We start from the raw sequence: 25,264 nt of genomic DNA, 5'->3' as shown, positions 1-25,264 counted from the left end.
TCCAACATGGCTGCCTATTATTTAGATGGTTATTAATAATTAAGGAGAGTAGAACGTAGGCCAATCCATTTACTTTCAACAGTTCCATAACTCGTTTCCTTTATTTTGTCCTTTAGTACTTAGATTTCATGAGGAATGTTTCTGACAAAAGGGAAAGATTTGCTGTTTTCTGAATTTGAATCTACCCACCACACATGTATTATTGGCTGAGTTTTTATCTTGAAAATTTAGAACCATAATATTCTTCTATTTTTGTTCAAATAATTTTGACAGGGAAACATGATAACATTTCATTTGTGGAGGAAAAACTAATATTGACATAAGGACAGTTTTTTGTTTTTTTTTAAGAAGGCATCTGAAATCTAAATGAATATATTCAATAACTACTTCACTTTCTGGCAACCATATTCCCCCACCCCCCACCATTCTATTTCTCTAGAATGCATATCACTCTTGGCACAATGTATAGGTAGACTAGTCTGGGTGCCCGGCATTGTCCGAGTGTTTGGAGATGTGTGTTAAGCAAAAGAAAAGTGGTAGTAGGCAGACAGGCTCAAACCTGTATCGCAAAGGAGGAAAAGAATGTGAAAAAAAAAAAAAAGTGACGTCTTTGCTGTTGCGCCCATCGCCAAACTGGAAGTGACAAAGGTTTAAATTAAGGCTAGTCAATCGAAAAGAAGAAATGACTTTCAAAAATACCGGCGAAGGAAGCGACCCCTCCCTGTAGAAAAGTACCCAGTTGAGGGTGAAGGAATGAATGTTTTTAGCCAATTTTTCAATATTTGTTGTCTGAATCTTGTGAAAATCCGTTGCCTCTGTCGAAAGTTTTAGGCAGACATACAAACATACATATATATACATTTAAACAGACAGGTGAGATTTATATTATAGGAGATTACTGTTGTCTTCTCACTCAGAACACTTTTCTCTGCCTTTTGATAAAAACAAAAATTGCCTGTTTTTTTTCTACAGCCTCTTCCTCACAGAAGAAATGTTGCAAGTCTTCCTCTATTCTATCATTATTTTTATGGTGGGAGCTTAACTGAACTCAACTCTTGTTTCTGCTTATAAAACATTACCAGCAAAAACTCGTTAGGACACTATAACACCATCAAATGGAAAGGCAGAATTATTTCCTCCATATTAACTCTGTCATGGGAGTTCTCATGTCTTCACACAAGAACGGCACAAGAGAAATACGAGAGCAGCAAACTCAATGATAAAGTCACATGGAGAACCACAAGACTAAAATTGAATTATAAAGAAAAGATATGAAAGGGCCCTTTTTTCAACTTCTGAATAAAAGGTACATTTATAACACTCATCTAACTACAACCACTGTCAATATTTTTCTTTCTTCCTCGATGTGCATAAGACAAAACAGAACTTCTATGAACAAAGTTCCTTCCCAAGGATGCCCCATTTGTGGAATACAGTAGCACAAAGCTGCTATCGAGATGTTAACATCAGCATCGTTTTCAAGTCTAATGTGAACACATTTATATTGAATCCTCTGCTTAAATAATCAAATTCTTATTTCAGCCATCATTTCCAATACTCTCAAGTCCAATAGATAATCTCATTAATTGTTGTCTTTGAGTGGCCTTAGAATAAATAAGTATAAAATATTACATTTTTTTTAGTTAAAAAAATTATTGGATTCTATATGTAGCTTAATAACTGCTGATGAAAAATTAATATTTAATACAAATATAAAGTAATGTAGGTTTAATGCGGGAGGGAACAGATTAAAGAACAGACCAAAAAGAACCTCTATCAAAAAATGGTTATACTTTGGTGTAATTTCAATGGCATCATCTATTTTGAGATTCATATTATTTAGATTATTCAGATTACTGTTCTCATCTTTAGTGCCATTTTCACAATGTTTCAGTTGATGTAAGCTCCGACCTTCTTCAGGTGTACCCTGCCAAACTCAGGAATCTGCACAGAATTTCAAACGGAGCACGGTAGTAGCATATTCTTGTTCTGTCAGCCATGACTGGGTAGAAGTCGTAAGTAATTTGCAATTGTATTCTAAGTATTACCTGCACTGAGGATTGAACCATAACCCGCCAAAAGAGTGTCACTGTGTTTTACCAAATACTTTATCTGTTACGCCATGGGTCCTTGCAAGAAAAAGTACTACTGAAGTAGACACCAGTCAATACTCAAAATACAATTCCGAATTACTTAGGACTTATACTTAGTCATGACTGACTGTGCAAGAGCATGCTAACTCTGTAGATTAAATAAAGGATTCCTTTGGAAATTCTATGCAGTTTCCCCAGATTTCAACAAAATACACCTGGAGAAGGTCAGAGATTATATTGACTGAAACGTTGTAAGAATAACGTTGAAGATGAGAACAGTAATCTGAATAATAATTGTCTGTATTTTTGTCTGTATTTTATCTGTATAATTCAAATAATACTAATTATCAATCAACATCACAAAAATTCAGACATTTTGAGATTGTACAATCTAAAACGATTAAAGGAGGCAGAAAGAAGAATGACTTACAGATTTAACCAAATGTTCAAGTAATGTTTTGAAAACCTCCATGTTCGCAGAAGGTCGTACATAGCATAAGACTTGGGTTTGGCCTCTTCATTTGCTATTTCTTCCAGTTTTGAATACAAGTGAGAAGGAGGTTTCATACCGTTGCCATAGGCAATCTTCAGGATGACTTTCTCGGCATCATAAAATCGATTTTGATTTAGAAAGAATTTTGGTGATTCTGGAATTAACCTGAAAATAAGGATTCGATACAATAGAACACAATAAAAAAATAGTTGGGTTACTACCCACAATGTGTTGTATCCAACAGCTGAAATTAATTTTTTATTATTTGTTCTTTGAATCATTTTATTTCCTTGTCTATTTTCTTAATTACAGAACATTGTCAGGTATTCATTCACTTTGTGTGACATTGATTTTACAAAAACAGATTCTGTTGTACGTTTAAAATCTATTTCTGGAAACATTAATCAATCTTGTTTACTTCTTATGTAACTACAGGGTGGAACAATAAAGTTGTCACCCTAAAGCGATATAACCAACAAATTTATAAATTATTTTAAATGTAGGTTTTTAAAAATATATATATACACTGCTCCCTCACCTGTTATGACCAATGCATTTCAGATCCATCTAGGAAAATCCACAAAGTAGAAACTACATATTAGAAATTTTCCGCATAAGTTTAAAATTACCTAAGAAAATAGAAAATTCTTTTAGAAATAAGAACAGAAAGAGAGAAACGTGTACAGAAAGTTGAATCATAGAAGGAAGTCTTAAATGACACATAGGGAATAAAGTCTTTGTTTTTGGCAGATAAGTTGATTCTATTCAGTCGCAGTTTCTCAAAGCTTCTGTTTATCTCATCTCCGCTACTCCATCTCTGCTAACCTTACAGTGCTGTAACAAAATGTAAGATGAAGAGAGCAATACTGTTGATTTTTCTTTTATGTTGTACATAATTGTAGCTACGAGGTGAGGGAAAGATGGAAACTTCAATTGTCACATCACCACTGTGACTACAAAAATACAACCAGCTAATTCTTTCGATAAAGTGGGTATATCCTGAGGATCAAGAAGGATCCATTGCAGAGATTGAAGAACACTCCCAACTACATCAAGTTATGCAGCAATATTTCCTGTGAATATTATTCAGAAAATTAACATCTTTGCTGATGATACCATTATCTATTCTGGTGTTTCTCACCTATCTCCCTCAGTTAAGTTAAAATATGCAGCTGATCTACAAGGTTGTGGATTTGAATACAAAATGGCTTGTTTTATTTAATTCTGTTAAAACTCAGCTTGTGTCTTTCACTTGTAGGTGTGTCCCTTTCGTTCCTGAGATTCTCATGGCTGATTCTGCTCTTGATGAGAAATCAACTCTGAAATTTCTTGGTCTTTCTTTCTCATCTGATCTTTTTTGGGTTTCATGGCTCTTTCTGTGTCTTGTAAAGTTGGTTCTCTTTATTGCTCTAAACCTGAGGCGATTCTAAATTTTTACAAATTTACTATCAGGCCATGTATGGAGTACTGGTGAACCTCTACCTCATTTTAGGATTCTTAATAAATTGCAGAAACATATCTAACACTGACATAGTGATGTTGTTAGTCCTAGTCTTTTCTATAAATACTATTATGGCATGTGTTCTTCAGAATTGTCTAATTTATTCTCTGCTTCCTTTGTTCCAGCTTATTTGACTCATTGGTCTAGTGGTCTCCATCAATTCATAGTTTTGTTTTGATACCTCATTTTAATACAGCTTCTAATTCCAAGAACTGCAGACTGGTGGAATTCTAATTGCTTTAGTCCTATCTATAGTCTTTTTTTTTTTTTTCAAATTAAATCCAATAAGCATCTTCTGTCTTTTCTAACCATATTTCATTTTTGTAAGTTTCTTAGATCAAGTATCTTCATGCCTTGTCTGAAGCAATTTCGATTAAAAAATAAATGATATGTACAATTATTAATATAAATAAATAAAATAGTAAAATATTCATTATTGTACACGCATAAGTTCGAGAGAAAAAATAAAAGAAAAAAAGAAATAGAAACCATAAAAAAGGAAAATATCAAAAGCCATTTTATTGTTAGTCATTATAAAAGTTTATGAGAGTCAGAAATTTATGGCTTAATATTAGGAATGAATTCATTTCAATCTGTTGTATTTAATTTACTTTTCAAGTTATAAATTAATCAAACTTATTTTATTACATAAGAAATTTTTTTTTCACAACAAAGTAAAGAGTATAATTTTATTGCTTTTTTTTTTTGGTACTGGATTACTGTTCTCATATTGTAGCCATAACTAAAAAAAACAAACTTACTGCATTGACAGTTTATCTATGGATAGTCAAAGGTTAAATGTGAATAAACTGTGGTAATGATGCTAAGAGGCTGCTTGGTTTATTGGAGCTTCACGGCATATCAACCACTGCAGGTCATTTAATGCCAAGCTATGTATTTAGTTGAGATAGTTTTTTTTTTTTTTTTTTTTTTTTTGTCAGTGTTATGTATTTTAAAATTTTTTGAGTTTTTACAGTTAAAGGTGATTTGAAGAGTTGTATTTTTTTTTTTTTTTTAAAGTATTTGATGATTTGGTGTGGTGTCACCTTGTGAAACAATTCTTTGATTTCATTTACTGTATAATATTTATTTCTGGTAGTTTCGTATTTTTGACATTCTGTTAATGTTTTATTGTCATCTGTTTGTCGCAGAAAGTGCATTTTGGTTTTTCTGTTGCTTCGATTAGGTGCGAGTGTGTTAATTTGGTTTGTCTGATTCTGATTCTGTTTAGAACAACATTTTCTCTTCGTCCTTTTATTGTTGTTTTGTTTTTGTGCTTTATTATGGGTTGGTGCTCGTGTAGTTTGTTTTGGGTATATGTGTCCCATTCTGTTTGCCATTTATTTTTGTTATATTCCCTTATTTTTCTGCTGAAATCTGTGTATGGTATTTTGATTTTTGTTATATTTTTGCTAATGGTTTCTTTGACCAATTTGTCAACTTCTTCATTGCCTGGAATACCAACAGGACTTGGCACCCAGGCTAAGATTATTTCTTTTCCTTTTTCAATAATTTCATTGTATTTGTTCATTATATCTAATATATAAGGATGCTTTAGTTCTTCTTTTAGAGCTAAGATGCATGACAGAAAATAGGTATATATAATGAATTTTTTCTTATTGTTGTTCTTAATTAATTCAAGTGCCATTTTGATTGCTTGTAGTTCTGCTGTGTATATTGATGCGTCGATGGGAAGTCTTATTTGGAGATGGTTTTGTCCATCTGTACATGCCGCACCTGTTCCTTTTTTTGTTTTCGCTCCATCAATGTATATTTCTGTATGTACTTTTCTCTGAGTTCGCCGAAGTGACTTTTATTTATTTATGTTGGTATTGTTTTTTTGGTATTTAGTAAGAGTCAGATCAGTGCTTGGATCTTTCAAAGTCCATGGTGGTTTGTTGCTTACTGTGTGTGTGACTATGTTATTAGGGTTTTCGTTAATTTGAGTTAATATTTCTTTGATACGATATCCGAAAGAAGGTATGTTTTTTGGTTTGCTGGTATAAAAGTTTGTATATTGTAGGTTGAAGGTTTTTTTGTGTGTTGGGTTGTTTGGATCACTTTGTAGTTTTATTGCATATTGTGTTATTAATTTCTGCCATCTTAAATGTAGAGGGGGTTCATTGGCTTCTATGTATAGGCTTTCCATGGGTGATGTTTGATAGGCTCCCAGACTAAGTCTTAATCCTTGGTTTTGTATGGTTAATAATTTTTGGAGATAGGATTTACAGGTGGAGCTATATGTGATACATCCGTAATCTAATTTTGATCTTATGTGTGCCTGGTATATTTTTAACATTGTGTCTTGGTCTGCTCCCCAGTCTGTTTTTGATATTACTTTTAAAATTTTCATTGCTTTTTGGCATTTTTGCTTTAGGTTAGTGATATGCTTATTGAAATTAAGTTTATTGTCCAGTGTAATACCTAGAAATTTTGTGTGTTGTGCTATTGGGATTGGGTTTCCTTGTATTTGTAGTTGTGGGTCTAGATAATATTTTTGTTTTCTGCAGAAATGAATACAGACAGTTTTGTTTTGTGCCAGCTTGAATCCATTTTTATCAATCCAGTTTTCTATTTTGTTTAAGAATTGCTGCATCTTTCTTTCAATTGTTGTTATATTTAATGCAGAATATGCAATTGAAAAGTCATCTACAAATAATGATCTTTCAAATTGTATGTCGGCAATTTGTGTAATTTCATTTACTTTAATTAAGAATAAGGTGTTTCTTGCTCGTTTTGATCTGATAGTGTGTTTCCTTGTCGTACTTTGTAATATCTTTGAGACAGGAAGTTCTATATAAATATTGCCATATTTCCTCTTATTCCCCTATTGTGTATGTCTCTTAGAATTCCATATTTCCAGGTTGTATGGTAGGCTTTTTGGATGTCGAAAAAGACTGCCACCAAGTGGTGTCCGCATACAAAACCGTCTCTAATAAATGATTCTAGTCGTACTATTTGGTCGTTTGTGCTTTGTTTTTGTCTATATCCACTCTGATATTTTGATAAGAGGTTGTTTTTTCCAGCTACCACATTAAGTGGTTGTTTATCATTCTTTCCATAGTTTTGGAGAGGCAGCTGGTCAGGGCTATGGGTCTGTAACTGGTTGGTTTACTTGCATTTTTATTTGGTTTGTCAGTTGGTATGATGGTTGATTCAAACCAGGATTTTGGTATTTCTCCTGTATTCCATATTTTGTTATATATGTTAAGTAATAGTTTTAAAGATGATTTTGGTAGTTGTTTTAGGAATTGGTAATGTATATCGTCTGGGTATTTCTCCTTTTGTTTATTGCTCTTTTTAGTTCTTTTATGTTTCTTTGTTATTAGTTGTAAAGTCAAGTCTTTCTCTTTCTGCTGTTTCTTTATGAATTTGGAATGATGTTGAATACGATTTATTTGATGAATTTTTGAAGAATTCTTCAGCTAGCAAATTAGTTATTTCTTTTTTGTTTATGCATTTTGTTCCATCAGTTTTAATTAAATAGTTTATGGTATGTTGTGTTTCTTTTCCAGCTATTTTCTTTATTATGTTCCTTGTTTTTTTTTTAGTTGGTATTTAGCTGTGAAATATAGTTTTTCCAGGATGTTTTTTTGCTTTGTTTTATGGTGTATCGTGCTTTAGCATGCATCTCTCTATATTTTTGTAAGTTGTAGGTTTTGTTTGAATTTTTTAAGTGTTTTTTCCCTTTCTTTGACAGCTTTTTTGCAGGTTTCATTAAATCAAGGGTTTGATTTTTTTGTAGGGTTTGTTGAAGTTTTGGGTATTGCTTTGATGGCAATATTGTTTAAGGTTTGTGTGAAATATTTTAGGGTTCTTCTTTATTTACAATGTTCATGTTTAATTCTGTTCTGCATAGATTGGTAAATGTTTCCCAGTTGGCTTTGTGTAATTTCCATTTTGGGACTTTTTCTTCCGGTATATTTTGATTACTTTTTAGTATGATGGGATAGTGATCACTTCCGTGTTGGTCTTCTATTACATCCCACTGGAAGTCCATATAAATGGATGGAGTGTTGGGGACAGGATGGTCTGCTGTGTGATAGGCGTCCCCATGTGTATGATGGTGTATGTTTTTAATGGTAGCGGAATTGAAAAGGCAAAAGGTCGCATAATGAGGATAAAAACATACTGTTATATATCAGCGAAAGAAATGCAATTTATTTACATAAATATACATGACAAAGCGATAGAAAGAATGAGAGTTCGTTAGAATAAGAGTTTGTTACTTGCGATTGGTAGCTGTGTTTGTTACATCTTGACTGCTTGAAGGTCGAATGCAAAAGAGGAAGAAATATGGGGAACAGGAAGTGACGTAGCTAGGTCGCTCTTCTGAGTTCAAGGGCGACAATCAAGTTAGGCTGGGAGTTTTCAACTCCCACAGGAGTACATATTGTTAAGTCTATTGCAGACATGGATCCATTGGCTGGGTGCATGTAGGTATTTTTACCATTGTTTAGTATACATAGGTTTGTTGTATTTAGGATTTCATTTATTATATTACCTTTGTTGTTGTTTTGATTACTTCCCCAATGGTTGCTGTGCGCATTAAAATCTCCCATTATTATAAAAGGGGGTGGGAGTTGATTAATTAGCATGTCTATTTCTTTTTTTTTTTATTGGCTGATTTGGTGGAATGTATATGGAGCAGATTGTGATTTTGCGGTGTAGGTTAGCGGTTAGGGCTATTGCTTGTAGTTCAGTGCTTAATTGGAGGATTGTGTGATGTATAGTATTTTCAATTAGTATGGACACTCCTCCAATTGCTCTATTTGTTGTAGATATATGTTATATTCTTTGAATTTGTAGTTGTGATTTTCTTTGAGTAGTGTTTCTTGTAGACATATTTTGTCGTACATGTTATATTCTTTGAATTTGTAGTTGTGATTTTCTTTGAGTAGTGTTTCTTGTAGACATATTTTGTCGTACATGTTATATTCTTTGAATTTGTAGTTGTGATTTTCTTTGAGTAGTGTTTCTTGTAGACATATTTTGTCGTACATGTTATATTCTTTGAATTTGTAGTTGTGATTTTCTTTGAGTAGTGTTTCTTGTAGACATATTTTGTCGTACATGTTATATTCTTTGAATTTGTAGTTGTGATTTTCTTTGAGTAGTGTTTCTTGTAGACATATTTTGTCGTACATGTTATATTCTTTGAATTTGTAGTTGTGATTTTCTTTGAGTAGTGTTTCTTGTAGACATATTTTGTCGTACATGTTATATTCTTTGAATTTGTAGTTGTGATTTTCTTTGAGTAGTGTTTCTTGTAGACATATTTTGTCGTACATGTTATATTCTTTGAATTTGTAGTTGTGATTTTCTTTGAGTAGTGTTTCTTGTAGACATATTTTGTCGTACATGTTATATTCTTTGAATTTGTAGTTGTGATTTTCTTTGAGTAGTGTTTCTTGTAGACATATTTTGTCGTACATGTTATATTCTTTGAATTTGTAGTTGTGATTTTCTTTGAGTAGTGTTTCTTGTAGACATATTTTGTCGTACATGTTATATTCTTTGAATTTGTAGTTGTGATTTTCTTTGAGTAGTGTTTCTTGTAGACATATTTTGTCGTACATGTTATATTCTTTGGATTTGTAGTTGTGATTTTCTTTGAGTAGTGTTTCTTGTAGACATATTTTGTCGTACATGTTATATTCTTTGAATTTGTAGTTGTGATTTTCTTTGAGTAGTGTTTCCTGTAGACATATTTTGTCGTACATGTTATATTCTTTGAATTTGTAGTTGTGATTTTCTTTGAGTAGTGTTTCTTGTAGACATATTTTGTCGTACATGTTATATTCTTTGAATTTGTAGTTGTGATTTTCTTTGAGTAGTGTTTCTTGTAGACATATTTTGTCGTACATGTTATATTCTTTGAATTTGTAGTTGTGATTTTCTTTGAGTAGTGTTTCTTGTAGACATATTTTGTCGTACATGTTATATTCTTTTAATTTGTAGTTGTGATTTTCTTTGAGTAGTGTTTCCTGTAGACATATTTTGTCGTACATGTTATATTCTTTGAATTTGTAGTTGTGATTTTCTTTGAGTAGTGTTTCTTGTAGACATATTTTGTCGTACATGTTATATTCTTTGAATTTGTAGTTGTGATTTTCTTTGAGTAGTGTTTCTTGTAGACATATTTTGTCGTACATGTTATATTCTTTGAATTTGTAGTTGTGATTTTCTTTGAGTAGTGTTTCTTGTAGACATATTTTGTCGTACATGTTATATTCTTTTAATTTGTAGTTGTGATTTTCTTTGAGTAGTGTTTCCTGTAGACATATTTTGTCGTACATGTTATATTCTTTGAATTTGTAGTTGTGATTTTCTTTGAGTAGTGTTTCTTGTAGACATATTTTGTCGTACATGTTATATTCTTTGAATTTGTAGTTGTGATTTTCTTTGAGTAGTGTTTCTTGTAGACATATTTTGTCGTACATGTTATATTCTTTGAATTTGTAGTAGTTGTGATTTTCTTTGAGTAGTGTTTCTTGTAGACATATTTTGTCGTACATGTTATATTCTTTGAATTTGTAGTTGTGATTTTCTTTGAGTAGTGTTTCCTGTAGACATATTTTGTCGTACATGTTATATTCTTTGAATTTGTAGTTGTGATTTTCTTTGAGTAGTGTTTCCTGTAGACATATTTTGTCGTACATGTTATATTCTTTGAATTTGTAGTTGTGATTTTCTTTGAGTAGTGTTTCCTGTAGACATATTTTGTCGTACATGTTATATTCTTTGAATTTGTAGTTGTGATTTTCTTTGAGTAGTGTTTCCTGTAGACATATTTTGTCGTACATGTTATATTCTTTGAATTTGTAGTTGTGATTTTCTTTGAGTAGTGTTTCTTGTAGACATATTTTGTCGTACATGTTATATTCTTTGAATTTGTAGTTGTGATTTTCTTTGAGTAGTGTTTCCTGTAGACATATTTTGTCGTACATGTTATATTCTTTGAATTTGTAGTTGTGATTTTCTTTGAGTAGTGTTTCTTGTAGACATATTTTGTCGTACATGTTATATTCTTTGAATTTGTAGTTGTGATTTTCTTTGAGTAGTGTTTCTTGTAGACATATTTTGTCGTACATGTTATATTCTTTGAATTTGTAGTTGTGATTTTCTTTGAGTAGTGTTTCTTGTAGACATATTTTGTCGTACATGTTATATTCTTTGAATTTGTAGTTGTGATTTTCTTTGAGTAGTGTTTCTTGTAGACATATTTTGTCGTACATGTTATATTCTTTGAATTTGTAGTTGTGATTTTCTTTGAGTAGTGTTTCTTGTAGACATATTTTGTCGTACATGTTATATTCTTTGAATTTGTAGTTGTGATTTTCTTTGAGTAGTGTTTCTTGTAGACATATGCTGCTGGGTTTTGTTTGTTGATGATTTCTAGTATTTCTTCATGATTAGGTTTTAGTCCTCTGCAGTTCCATTGTAGGAATGTTGTTTTGTTATGATTTGTAAGGCTTTGCATGGGTGTTGTTTTTATTTATTTATTTTTATTTAAAAAATTTTTTTTTTGTTTCCTGTTTATCGCCATTTATAGGTTCATGGGGTAAGAGGAATATCTTGATTCCTCAGTCTCCATGACTTCTTGGTTTTTGAGTCCTAGAGGCATAGTGTTTTTTTGTTTATCTCTACTTTTGGATTGTGAGTGTGTGGTTGTAGTGTGTTGGGGAGTTTAGGTTCATGTGCCACAGAGGTTGTTTCGCAGTTCCGCTGGCCTCTTCTTTCCAGGGGATCCTTCGGCATATCTACCTCTTTCTGAACACCCAGGGGAGTGTCTTTTGGTCTGGAGAGTGAACGTGACCTGTCCATTGAATTTTTTTTTTTCTGCTATTTTGTTTTTTCCTCTGGTATGTTTTTTGGCGTTTACTTTTTTTTTGTTTTCTTTTTTGGCTAAAGGGGTTGTTTCTATTGGATGTGGTGTTTGGGTTTTTGGTTCCGGTGAGGTTTTGTTCATATTTATTTTTTTCATTTCTGTTTGTCAATATTTTGATTTGATCGGTGAGGTCTTGGATTTTAATGTCTAAGTTTGTTGTGTGATAATTGTTGTTGTGTTGTATTAGTATTAGGAGTATTCTTTTTTGTTATTTCTGAATATTTAATTGTTTCAACTTTTTTCCTTGCTTCTGGTTAGGTGACGTTTAGCGTGTATTTAATTTTGGTAATTTCTTTTTCTTTTTTCCAAATTTCACAGTCTTTGGAGTAGGCACTGTGATTTTCTTTGCAGTTGGCACATTTGGGAGTTTTTTTACAGTTGGTATGATTGTCATTTTCTCCGCACCTTCCACACACTGGGTGGTGTGTGCATTGATTCTGATGGTGGCCAAATTTTTGACATTTGAAGCAACGCAGTGGGTTGGGGATGTATGTTACATTCTGTTCTTTCAGAGATGAACGTAGTTCGTTAATGGGACAAAGTGAAAGCTCACGGCTTTTTACCACTCCTTTGCATATGTTTAGTGTTTTGTGGGGGTATGTTTTTATTTTTATATTATCGAAACGTCTCCATTTTAGGAGTTCATCCGCTTGCTGTTTTGTGAGGATTTCTATTAGCAGAATGCCATTTCTTCATTTTTTAACCATTTTGGGTTTTATATTTTTTAGATAATATTTTCTCTATCTTAAAGAGGGAAAGTTTGGTTAATGGTGTTTCTTCAATGGATTCCATTATTATAAAATTTGGATATATATCTTGTTCCTCAGTCAAGTTACTATCCGAACTGTCTAGCAGTCTTTTTTTACTTGGTGTTTTATAACTCATATTAGGATTGTTTGTGGGTTCATCATCCCTGCTCCCTACCCACCTCAGAGCCTATTTGGGATGCACACAGGAGAGAAACCCATTCACCCTGGCTACAACAGGGTTACAGGAATAATATACTTGCATATAATGTAGACTTCGAGCATTTGTGTTTCTTAATTTTTCTCATCAAGTAGAAAATGGGAAATATTAGAGGAAAACAGCCATGTCTAGTTTTTATTCATTATATACAATTGACCGTTAGCCACCGCTTTCACCACTTATTTATGTGTTGATGGGAGAATGTTGTATAGTATTTAGGTTTTGTGTAGGCTATATATGTATAAGTGGTGCACTAGACGTGACCAGCCGATTGATCGGATCAGGCCCATCCGACCGCCTGTCTAGCCCAGTAAGGGTCAAAGTGGTGTGTTGGGAAGTGGGGGTACTAAAACCTAACCTCCAAATCTCTCAACCACCAGGATCCCGTTCTAATGGCATTATGGGTCGCTACCCATGGCCACCAGGTAGCCCCATTGAGGGACTTCTACACTCTGCGGGGTGGGGGAGTGGCAGTCGGCATATTCTGATGCCCTGCCGACAGGGTCTAGTGGAATCTCGATATATTGGAAAAATTTTATATTTCCAGTTGTTTTCTTTAAATATTTATTTATGGATTTTAGTTTGATTGTTTTTATTATTTTTGTTGGTATTTTTAAGTTAGGGAATCAGAAAGAAAAGAAAAAAAAAGAATGTGGAGGGGGGAGGGAGGGAGCTGTTGTTTTTATTTTTGCAGAACATATTAAAGTTTTATAAAAGAGGATAGAAAACAAAAACAGAAATTTAATGTAGACGCATTTCGTCTCAGGAAGCCAAAAGACAGCCTGATCTGGTAGCACCAGTGCAAAGAGGTAAAAGGATTAATAGCCATGATTAGTATGCGCCCACTGCAAGAAAATAGTGGGTGCACATGAAGGTCATGAACCTAGAACTGTTTGATTATGCAAAATAGCATCTTGATTGTCATGTTTTATCTTGAAATTACAAAATGTGTAGATTGAATGGATGCATCATATTTTAGTTCAAGTATTTCTCTTTTCTTTTCATTTTACTTCAGTAAGTTCTCGGGAATCAAGTGACCCCTTACTGAGGCTAACACTTGATTTTTATATAAGATACATATCCGTATGTTCAATGAAAATTCCCTGTCATCTCTCAAGTGTTGATTCAAAAAAGCTCTAATTTTTCTCTCCTCAGCTGATTACGCAGTTCTGTTATAGTTTATCTTTATTATGGTCTCTTCTGAATTTTAATGGATTCCAGGATAAAAATTCATCTGGTCTGGTGCTGTTACTTGAGGTGTAAAATAAATAAAAATATTATATTTTGAGAGAGATTACAATAATATGTGTAAGTATCAAATTAAAAATTTCAAACATTGAAAATTCTTTTATGGATAGATAACAAATGAGTAGAAATAAATATGGTTGAATGAATTAAACCAAATATCTTCATTCGGTTTTAATGTTTGTGTCCTTATTTCTACTAGTATGTTACCTTGCTTATCTACTATTCTATAAACTAACTTTTCATATACATATATATTTTTTGTTTTGTCCTCCTTTTAATCTTATAAGATTTATAAAGAGGTAACCTGGTGGGGAGTTTAGCAGCAAGATGTTTATTGACATTAATAGGAAGCAGGGAGGGAATTCCAAAGGCAAGTGGTCCGAGGAAAGAAGCTATTAAAAGAGAAAATCTTGATACCTCTACAGTGAGGACGTAGTATTTTACTGAAAATTGGGTGGGTCAGGGGAATTTTTGTTGAGGGAGTAAAGTGCATTAAATTTATTGGAGCACATTCTGTGAAAATGTGTGTAAAACAAGCATACTTGTTTAGATTAATTTTCAAGATTATATGCTTACTAGCAGTTCCATCCGGCGTTGCTTGGGCCCCATGTGCTGTTCATAAGGTTATATGCATGTGTATATATTAAAAGTGTGAATATGTAAAGTAATGCCTTTCTGTATAATAGTCTTCCTTAACTACTATAGAGAAAAGACAGACAGACATTTTCATTTTATAGATAGATAGATATATAGATTGTATGTAATATATAGTAATAATTTAAAAAGTATAAAAAAAAGATTCATGCGCCACCACCGAGAATCGAAACCAAAACGTTCAGCTCACAATTTATTTTGCCTCTGCTGTCAATGACTGGGCTATGAAAACATGTTTACTGCAAGACTAAAAATTAAAACATGAACCAATAGCTACTACGTTATGCATTCGTAATGCCAGCGTTCAGCCTTCACCTGGCAAATTTCATTTTTTTTTTCTTAAATTTTCACACTTTTGCACCGATTTTTTTCGGGCTAAAACCCAAATATAAAGTTTTTCATGGATTCAAATACCTTATATATGAAGTTTCATGTCTGTAGACCAAAACCTCTAAGAGGAGTTTGGTAGGCAAAAATTTGTTAAACAAAAATATGTACATATACATAAATATATATGGAAACAATTTTGTGTTTACTATAAACTTTTTACGCAAATATTATGCAAGTATAAATCATGTAGAATATCTGCATGAATTACATGTAATAATTAACTAAAGATAATTTTCCCATCAGAAAACCGAAGCAACTAATAGGGAATTAATTAAAATGAATGTTTAAAAGAATATGCAAATTAGCTAGAGCTTTTGCTAGTGAATGCAATTCTACAACCCATATATAAGAAAATTGTATTTTCTTTTTAAATAAATAGAAAAGAGAGCTTTTAATATGAATATTAATACACACAAAAGAAAATCTCAAATTAAAAAAGGTTATAATAATGGTTGACCTTACCACCAATATGCAGCATATATAACCCAAGGAATTGACAGTGCAAGCTCAAGATGCTGCCAATCCTCAATGAGGTAACTCATCAGAGACAAAGCAAAAAAGCCCAAACCAAATGACGTGTAAACAACAAAACCAACTTTGGTCCGTGCTGTTGGCCCAACTAATTCCATAACTGCAAGAAACAAAAATGCATAAATATATCAAAATCTGCAAAAACATAACGACAGATTTGTTTTTCATTTTACAGCAGTTAAAAACGTTTTGCAGTTGCTGGCATAATGATTACAGTGTTTTACTCGGATTCATCAGACTACTCTTCTCATCTTGAGTGTCATTTTCACAATGTTTCAGTTGATATAAACCTCTGACCTTCTATAGGTGCATCTTGTCGAACTTGTGAAATAAATAAAGGGTTCTGTTTGAAATTCCGTCCAAATTCCCAAGTTCAACAGAAACATTCCAGAGATACACTTGGCGAAGACCAGAGGTTACATCGACCGAAATGTTGTGAAAATGACACTCAAGATGAAAACAGTAATCTAAGTAATACAAATAACGAATCCTCATTTCAAAAATTCAGAAATGTAATGATTAAAGCGTTAGTTTATGAGTTAAGAGACAAGGTTTCAATTCTAGGTCAAGTCATACTAAAGACTCAAAAATTGTACTTAATGCTTCCTGCTAAACATTTAGTATTATAAAGTAAAAATCATGGGTAAGTGGCAAAATCCAGGAAAGAGTGGTGTCCTCCCCTACATCTTGGTGCGGTAGCCAATGAAAACGCAGCCTTTCACTCATTCTTGACTTTGGTTGATCAAAATAGAATGCTAATACTAAAACAAAATCCTATTGATTCAATATAACAAGTTGCTATTTAAATCTATAGCTGAAGTACAAGGTGCCTTCAATAAGTTTCCAGACTTTTTTCGTATGGGTACTTTTATTGATAATACACACATGAAACTCTAATTCTTTTTCGCAGTAATTTCCTCCAGCTGCAATGCACTTGTTGTACCATTCCAACAGTTTCTGGAAGGACCCATGGATGTCATCTTGTGTGAGCATTTCAATGACCTTCGTCACAGCCTCTTTCATTTCAATTGTCTCATAATAACAGTCTCTAAGGTTTTCCTTGTTCTTAGGGAATAATCAAAAGTTAAAGGGAGCAAGGTCTAGACGATAAGGATGGTGAAGAACTGCTTTGATGCCAATCTTGGTCAAATAGACTGTGACAAGGGTGGAGCTGTGGACTGATGCATTCATGCAAATCTTCTACATCTTCAGTTCCTCGTGAATAATTGTGTGAAGAGTTCCCACACTAACATCAAACGGTGCACTTATTGTCTCTATAGACACACGACTGTCCTTATCCATGAAATTCTTTATTTGGCCACTCAACTGGTGTTCTGACTTTCTTAATCCTCCCACACCTATAATCCCTCAGAGTTTCCCTGCCTTCCTTGAATCTCTTATGCCATTGAAAAACTGATGCCTGATTCATGCAAAATGATCCAAAAGTAGTCTGAAGCATTTTATACGTTTCTGACATCTTTCTCCAGTTTAAAACAGAATTTTATTGCATATCATTTTTCTAAAATGTCCTCACGTCCAGATTGCATTTTTTAAATTCACTAGCTGTGACAATCAGGCTTTAGTACGATGTATTCCAATTCCTGCTGTAGCTGTTCATTTGAACCTGAAATCATAAAAATTGTTCAGTTATTTCATAAGATGTATAGCAATAACATACTGAATTTTCAAGAATCTATGACAATTTTAAATACTTGTACCAAAAAGTCTGGAAACTTATTGAAGGTACCTGGTATATCAACACATTTATCAGATTGCAAATGCACACAATGCTTTGCTTATCAATAAGCCATTTGCAAGAGGTCAAAAGCTGTTCAGGGTCATTAAATTAAATATAAATGTAAAAGAACGGTGAGAAAGCAAAGTGTTTGAAATACTTACATAATCGAAAGATGCATAGAAATGAACTAATTTGTCCGAATCCCTGAATGAAATACAATAACATGAAGATAGACAAATTGACGGCAAAGACTGTCGCGCAGCCGCTCGCGACCATGATGTTTACAGAGAGCAGGAAACTAAAGCGGCGACCAAACCTGAAATGAGAAAAAAAATTATGATTTTAATGTGAAATAATAAGAACAACATGGCCACATGAAACTAAATATTATTTTATAATGTTCCTACTCCACCCAAATGAAAAAATATCAGCGTCGGTTGATATCACACAAAATAATCATGTAGGGTCAAATGGAACGGAAGAACCAAGGAAGGAGAACATTAATTAGACCTCCATTGGATGAGTGCTGAAACCTTGAAGAGGTTAACTGCTACACAAATTCTAGTGAAAATCAATGGTCATTGTTAACGAGAACTCAACGGTAAGCAACTGTTGAGATAATGCAAAGTAATGGACAAAGGTTATTAAAAGAGGTAGAGAGTGCTGGAAATGTAGGAAGACTTGTCACCAAGACTTCAGGGAACACTATAAGTTATTATCAGTGAATAATCTCTGATGATGACCTGTGTGAGAACTCCTAGTGAGTAATAATAAGTTCTAAGAAACTGACATAAATCCAATAATCTTACCTCTACCCTCCAAAAATAAATTGTAATGGGTATCAGCCTGGACTGGTTCTACACAAATTGACCACAAAGTTTCAAAGAGACTTGAAAGACAGAGGAGAGAGAGCACCAATAGAACCTCCATAGGAATCTTTGTGAGGTTTATTGCCACTACAAATTCCAGAGAAAGCAAAAGGACGTTTCCGGCAAAAAATCGATTAAATGGCTGTTGCAATAACGCAAAATGATTTGCAACAGTTATCAGAAGAAGTGGAGTGTGGTGGAAATGGGGAGAAACTTGTCACTCAAATCTAAGGGAATACCACTTGTTAGTGCCAGTAAACACCCACAGATAATTACTTCAATAACAATAAAAAGAAAATTATTGAAGTACTAAAACATTTATCGTTACTTCATCTATATAAATAAAATGTTTTACGCAAAAACGATTCTCCAAATATTTGTACTTAAAATATTTGGTTATATAAAATGTTGCATCTGCTTTCTGATTGTATTATGTAAATATATTTTTTGCAATCGATTAGTCAATATGAACAGATTGATACATGATTTTAGAAAAAAAATCAAACATGTATCTAATTCATGTTTAATGAAGTTATTTTTGTTTTTGTGAATTTAGTTCTTTAATATTCTTGTACTTTTTATGTTTGATTCAATGGAAATAAATCAATTATTGTAATAAGTTGCATGTTAATAACATGTACAGTTATTAATTACTGGTCATTACTAAGAAATTTCTTTCTCATGAATCTGGTTGCTTCTATAATTACTCAAGTGATATTTGATCTATAAATTAAAACACTCAAGTGTTACCTGCCCTACTCCTGGTTCCGATGTCAATAAATTCAACTCCACCACTCGTTCCTCTGCTGTCAAAAATTCAACACCAACGTTCGACAATCTACTGTCTAAACTCTCAACTTCAAAATGCGACTCACTGCTCATAAGACTTGCTTCTCTAACGTCTAAATCTAAGCTTCCCAGTTTCTCAAAACTCCAGCTTTTTTATTCCTAACCAGAGCATTTCATTTGCATATCACATGACAAACTTGGCAAACTCGTAGCCATATAAAGAGAACAGTGGACATTATTTTTCTTTCTTCTTCATTTTTTTCGGCTGACCCAGAACAGGTTTGTACTAATTTTTAACATCTTGTCTTTGGTAACATTTAAGACCCCATATTCCAAGACCAAATAAGATCCTCTCAGCATAGTCAACACACGGCTCATACGATGAATGGTGCACCTATTCCAAACTAAATCGTTTAATCTCATGATCCTCCTAAGATTCCAATTTCTTTTCATGTCATACACAAGACATTAGTATTTTGTTATCTTATCCCCCTCAACTCTAAGCCAGCATCATTAACCGTTTACTGCCAAATTGTACTTTCAAGTCGCCTTTTAAGAAGGAAATATTTCTTACTCTTATGGCTTGTCAACCCAACTGGTCTTCAAAGTACAGGTCTATGCATGGTTAAACAAGTGAATAAGGGGTTTGCTTATGTTCGTGCGTCAGTTGCATGCTAACTTCCGTCACATGTAGGTTTCATGATTAAAAAATTATTTATTGCATAAAAAAATTCTAGCAGTAAAGGGTTGAGAACACTGACTTCAATGAGAGTTGTTACTTTCTCCTTGTCCTATATAACTATGTCAAGTTTAATAGCTCCATTTTCTAGGTAGGTATCTATAGAAATTGCATAGTCATAGTAGATGGTATGTGGATGCATGTTTTACAATAAAATGTTATTAATAGTTTATGAATTGGGGAGGATAAAAGTTAAAGGTTAAGGAATATTTCCAAAAAATAATCTTACTTATCAGAAAAAATCTGGCTGAAAAGAACGGCTCCAAACGTTTGACCAAGAAAAAATACGGATTGTGCTGCAGCCACCAGCCATAATTGATCACAGACCAAACCATACTAGAGAAAAAAAAAAAGAAAAAAATTTAGAAAAAAAATAAAATCATGTTTCATACTGAAATTGTTCAAAATATTTCACACAAGCAGTTGAAAATATTTATATACTAAAATTATTGCAGGTTCAACAAAAAATTGTTTTTTTTTTTGTTTTTTTTAAAGGAACTAGTAAAATAAATTTATAAAAATCGGCATGGTACGAATATTAGTTTCTCATGATTATTTCAGGTACTTAGAAGAGAGACCATGTGATGGTTGCCAATATCCATAAAGTGGACTCAACTTAAACAGTGCATCCAGTTAACAAACCGCATTGTTAACACACAGATTATATATATATATATATATATATATATATATATATATTAAAATTAGCGGTGGGGGAGGTGGGGCATCTTTCTCCAGTCATAAAATACGCTTAAATATTGTCTAGATCTTGTATATATTATGATAGTGGTGATTTCAAAAGTATTTGGGTGCCATCAGCTAGAATCGAAACCAAAAGCAAAACTGTAGCATTCAAAGCTCGTGACTTTACCACTGTACCAACGTGACACACATATGAACTGATTAAAAATAAGCTAAGATGAATGTACAAAATGTATAACAATTTTTTCAATTTTGACCCTTTTCTGATTCCTTAAAAACTATTTTAACCGGCTAAAGACCCATAAAAGAATGATCCATAAAAAATGTAATCATTTGAGGCTCTGCAACTTTTTGTTTTGAAAGAGATAGAGTTTGCAAATATGGAGACAGACAGAAAATTTTATAAATTAGACGTACACACACACACACACACACACACAGATATTATAATTATATATATATACTTTTTTTTAACAAAGGAGTCACCACTAATCAGGGCCTGGAGGCCACTCGAGGATAAGGATTAATGAGTGTACAGTTGTCAATGGGACAATATCATAGTAACCGTTAGTGGTGGAAATTTGATAAATTGTATTACTTAAGGAGAACAGATCCAGAACATGTTCCCATTGAACTTGAAGACAATCATATTGTAGTCAGCTGGAAAGCAGGAAAATGGGAATGAGTTCCACTAGTGTGCATTTCTAAGAAAGAAGCCTTGTTCATGGAATCTATGTTTAGGTTTAGGCACAGATAAGGAGTGGGGGAAATTAAAAGGAACTTTGTGTATGTGTAAGTTCATTCCCAATGGACTCGAAAACGACTGAGCCGATTTTTATGTATTTTCACACGAAGGTACTTTATGTGCCTGGCAGTATTCTTAGATAGGTTTTCTATCAGAATGTCTTCAATAAGTATTGATAATCAATAATCGAAAAAGTCCAATGGAAAAAGGAACAGGCGATTTTGACAAAAGTTAAGATCGTACACAGCTTAATATCACAAGTGCATTTGAGAAGTTTGATTACGAATCACACAAGTGGAAAGGCCCAACAAAAATTCAACAGTAGGTTCTTTGATATGACGGGGGGGGGGGGACGGGTTCAAAATGAATGTTTCTGTTAAGAGTACAATTGAACCATGATATTTGACTTTTACATTTTAAACTTTAATTCAAGCCATTATCACTGCACATGCAGTAAAGCCAGGCATATAAAATCAACAGTACTTTTGCATTTTAAACTTTAAGCCATTAATTTTATAAAATCAACAGGAGGTTCTCCACAGTGCAATGTAGACTACACTGTATAGAGGCATGTGAAACTTCCTCTTGGTGCACCACGATGGGTCTCCAACTAAAGCAGGCAATCAATCGATTTGATTAAAAAATGGGTGATTTCACCGATTTTGATGACAAAAAAATATTGGAGTGAGAAAGATTTATTGAACATCATTCTATCCCGAGCAATGCTGGGTCTCCCTCCTTGCATAATTATAATATCTGTAAATGTCAAAATAACTTATGCTTATTTAACACCATTTGTTTTACTTATTCAGACTCTTCTAGTGGTATGGTTCCTGGATTGGGTAGAGGCCATTTTTGGATGGCAATAGCACAAGAACCACACCAATGTTTAATATGAATTGGGTATAAAAGTTATGTCTTAATGGAAGAAAGTGAAGAATATATATATATATATATATATATATGTGTGTGTGTGTGTGTGTGTGTGCATGCATGCACAGAAATATGGTAGTGAGAGTGAATATATATATATATATAGTCTAAAGAAACCTTGAATAAAAAAAAATGCAAAAATAAAAATAAAGAATGCAGCTTAGATTCCTGGAAGGAAAAAAAAAATTAATTTTAACCTATTGCAGACTAAGCACCTACATAATCCGATTTCTAAAAGTCTATAATGACCACAGAGAATTCATTTATATATGGATGAAAAAAAAAAGCCCTAACTAAAATTGTTAAATAGAAATAGACTTAGCACTTGCATAAGCCGATTTCACAAAAGTCTTCAATTTTAAAACAGAATTTAACTACATAAGGATGAAAAGAGAAAACCTTAACTAAAATTTTGTAAATAGAAATGTTGTCTAAAGAAGAATTGCTTCCCATCACCCTGGAAAAAAAAGTCGCTACCTTCTCATCTTGGATGTCATTTTCACAATGTTTCAGCCAATGTAACCTCCGAAGTTGTATCTGGTGAAACTCCATAAGAACCAGTAGCATAATAGATAAAATGCTCAGTGACAGTCTTCTTAAAGTTGGAGGTTCAATCCTCAACACCAGCAATACTAAGAATACAACTATTAATTACTTAAAACTTATTAAAACAATTAGGACTGATGGAATGAGAGCAAACTATCCTGTGGATTAAATAAAAATGTTCTGTTCAAAATTCACTACAAATTTCAGAGTTCAATTAGATACATCTAAAGAAGATTGAAGTTTACCCGGCTGAAACCCTGCGAGAATAGCATTGATGATGAGAACAGAATTTAAAAAATAAATTTTCAATCCTCATCTAAAATATTTTGAACTGAAGTAACATTTGTCAATCTCATGCCTCAAAAAACAATGGATACCCTCTGACTTTATAGTGAAGGAAGAGGTGAATAAATCCAACTTCTCTTTTTCTTAAATACAGAGGCAGTCTCACAACTTATAGATAATAATTGTGAACTTTCATATGTGCTTGCAATAAGGATGGCAACCTGATTTTACGGGTGAAATGCAACACATAATTTGGGGCACAACAGATGGAGTAATACACCCCCCCCACCTCGAAAATGACTTTACAGCCATTTCCCAATATACAGTATCTAATAGTGCCTAACGGTCACTCATCTGAGTATTGACTAGACTCAATGTTGCTTAATTTTGGTGATTTGACAAAAAACAGTGGTTGATATATATCTCTCAAAGACCTGATCTTACTAGTCTTTTTTTTTGTTGTTTTTTTTACATAGGCATCACCACTTATCAAGGCCCATAGGCCACTCGAGGATGAGGGTTAAAGAGTGTACAGTAGTCAACTGGAAAATATAGTAATCATTAGTAATGAAAATCCGGTAAATTTATTAACTTAAATGGAATGGCTCATCAAGAACTTGTTTACATTGGACTTGAAGAAAACCATATTGTAGTCAGCTGGAAAGCAGGCAAACAGAAGACAGATCCACAGGCGTGTAGTTCTAAGAAAGAAACCTTGTGCATGGAATTTACGTTTAGGTTTAGGCACAGATAAAGAGTTGGGGAAAATATTGATAGTGTTTTCAGCTAGACGAGTGTTTCTCATGAATGTTTAAATACATTTTCACCCCAAACAAGGCACATTGCCACTTTGATGTAGGGTCTACTATCAGGGGCCTAAGCATGTACATGTAGGGAGTTGGGCAGCAAGATGTCTGTTCATGTTACACTTGAACTTCTGCATGTCAGTATAGTTGGGGAAGTAGGGACCTAGAAGGGAATTTCAAAGTCTAGCAGTTCTGGGGAAGAAACTACTGGAGTAGAAGGCTCTCTTACATCTAGGGATCTCTACTATGTAGGGGTGGGATTTAGCTGCTTGTTGGGTTTGTCGGGGGTATTTACGTCGAGGGGGTACGCGTGATTGCAGTTCATCGGAGCATCCACCATTAAAATACTTGTAAAACAGGCAGAAGGATGCAACATTTTGTCGATGGGACAGAGGCTGAAGCTTAGATGACAGTTCAGGACCTATTAGGTTAGCGACTCTCTTTTGAACAACAATACTCCATACGTGGGTGAATGTTGACCTTATAGAAGTACAGGATACTTTCGGGCGTTAGTAGCATTCTAGCACAGTAGAAAGAGCCTACCTTCTTCGCAGCGGTTCTGGCAATGCTCTCAATGTAATTTTTCCAACTCATGTTTCCTGTGAATGTTAGGCCGAGGAGTTTAACAGAAGTACTTTCAGATAATGAGTCTTTGGCCATTGCTATTGGTGGTAGAGAAGGTTTCTTGTAATTATTGAATGAAACAAGTTTAGTCTTGGCAGCATTGCCATTTCTGTCCCCGTTCTACTACGGATTGGAAGTCATCCTCTAGTGTTTCTGCCATTTCTTTAGATATGTGTTTATTTGTTTTCCTGTCGTGTCTGTTATACAGCATGGCGTCTTCAGCATATATATCCATTTCAGAAACAATTTTTTCAGGAAGGTCATTTATGAATTTTAGGAATAATAAAGCTCCAAGGCACTCCCGCATTTATATCATACTGTTTAGATATATGACCATCGAGAACAGCCTGGATTTTTCTCTTATCTAGGAAGGATTTTATTATGTTGAGTATTCGTCTAGTGATATCGTATGATCTGATTTTCCTGAGAAGACCTTCATGCCATACCCTGACAAAAACCTTAGATATATTTAGAGCTACTGCTCTACCCTCCCCTGCTTTGTCCAGTGAATGGTATATACATTCAGAGATTACAGTTAGGATATCTGCTGTGGAACGGGCTTGCCTAAATCCATATTGTTGGCCAGTCAGAAGTTTAGCATCTGTAAGGTGATGAACTAGGGCTTGGTTAATTATGGACTGCAATATTTTAGCGAAAAGTGTGAGGAGGCTAATGGGGCGATAATTTACTGGGTCAGTTCTTTCGCCAGAATTCTTGAAAA

At 33.5% G+C, this 25,264-nt stretch overlaps 1 protein-coding gene and 1 long non-coding RNA gene across 4 annotated transcripts in view; one reads left to right on the top strand and one right to left on the bottom strand.

Annotated features, from left to right (window-relative positions):
- The window catches only part of LOC145260258 (uncharacterized), a 280,225-nt gene that overhangs the window by 82,816 nt on the left and 172,145 nt on the right, over window positions 1–25,264 (top strand). The window lies entirely within an intron of this gene.
- The window catches only part of LOC145260248 (solute carrier family 22 member 21-like), a 154,511-nt gene that overhangs the window by 56,382 nt on the left and 72,865 nt on the right, over window positions 1–25,264 (bottom strand). For all 3 annotated transcript variants that reach the window (XM_080118076.1, XM_080118079.1, XM_080118080.1), the window contains exons 3-6: window positions 20,132–20,238; window positions 17,667–17,821; window positions 15,699–15,867; window positions 2,524–2,751 (exon numbers count right to left, since the gene is read on the bottom strand). In XM_080118076.1, the coding sequence (XP_079974202.1) occupies window positions 2,524–2,751; window positions 15,699–15,867; window positions 17,667–17,821; window positions 20,132–20,238 (659 nt within the window). The remainder of the gene's footprint in view (window positions 1–2,523; window positions 2,752–15,698; window positions 15,868–17,666; window positions 17,822–20,131; window positions 20,239–25,264) is intronic.

This window comes from Euprymna scolopes, chromosome 3 (genome assembly GCF_053919585.1).
Source record: "Euprymna scolopes isolate OS-2025 chromosome 3, ASM5391958v1, whole genome shotgun sequence".
Taxonomy (NCBI): Eukaryota; Metazoa; Mollusca; class Cephalopoda; order Sepiida; family Sepiolidae; genus Euprymna; species Euprymna scolopes.
The sequence above is the reverse complement of the archived record's forward strand: the minus strand, read 5'-3'. Positions and strand labels throughout refer to the sequence as shown.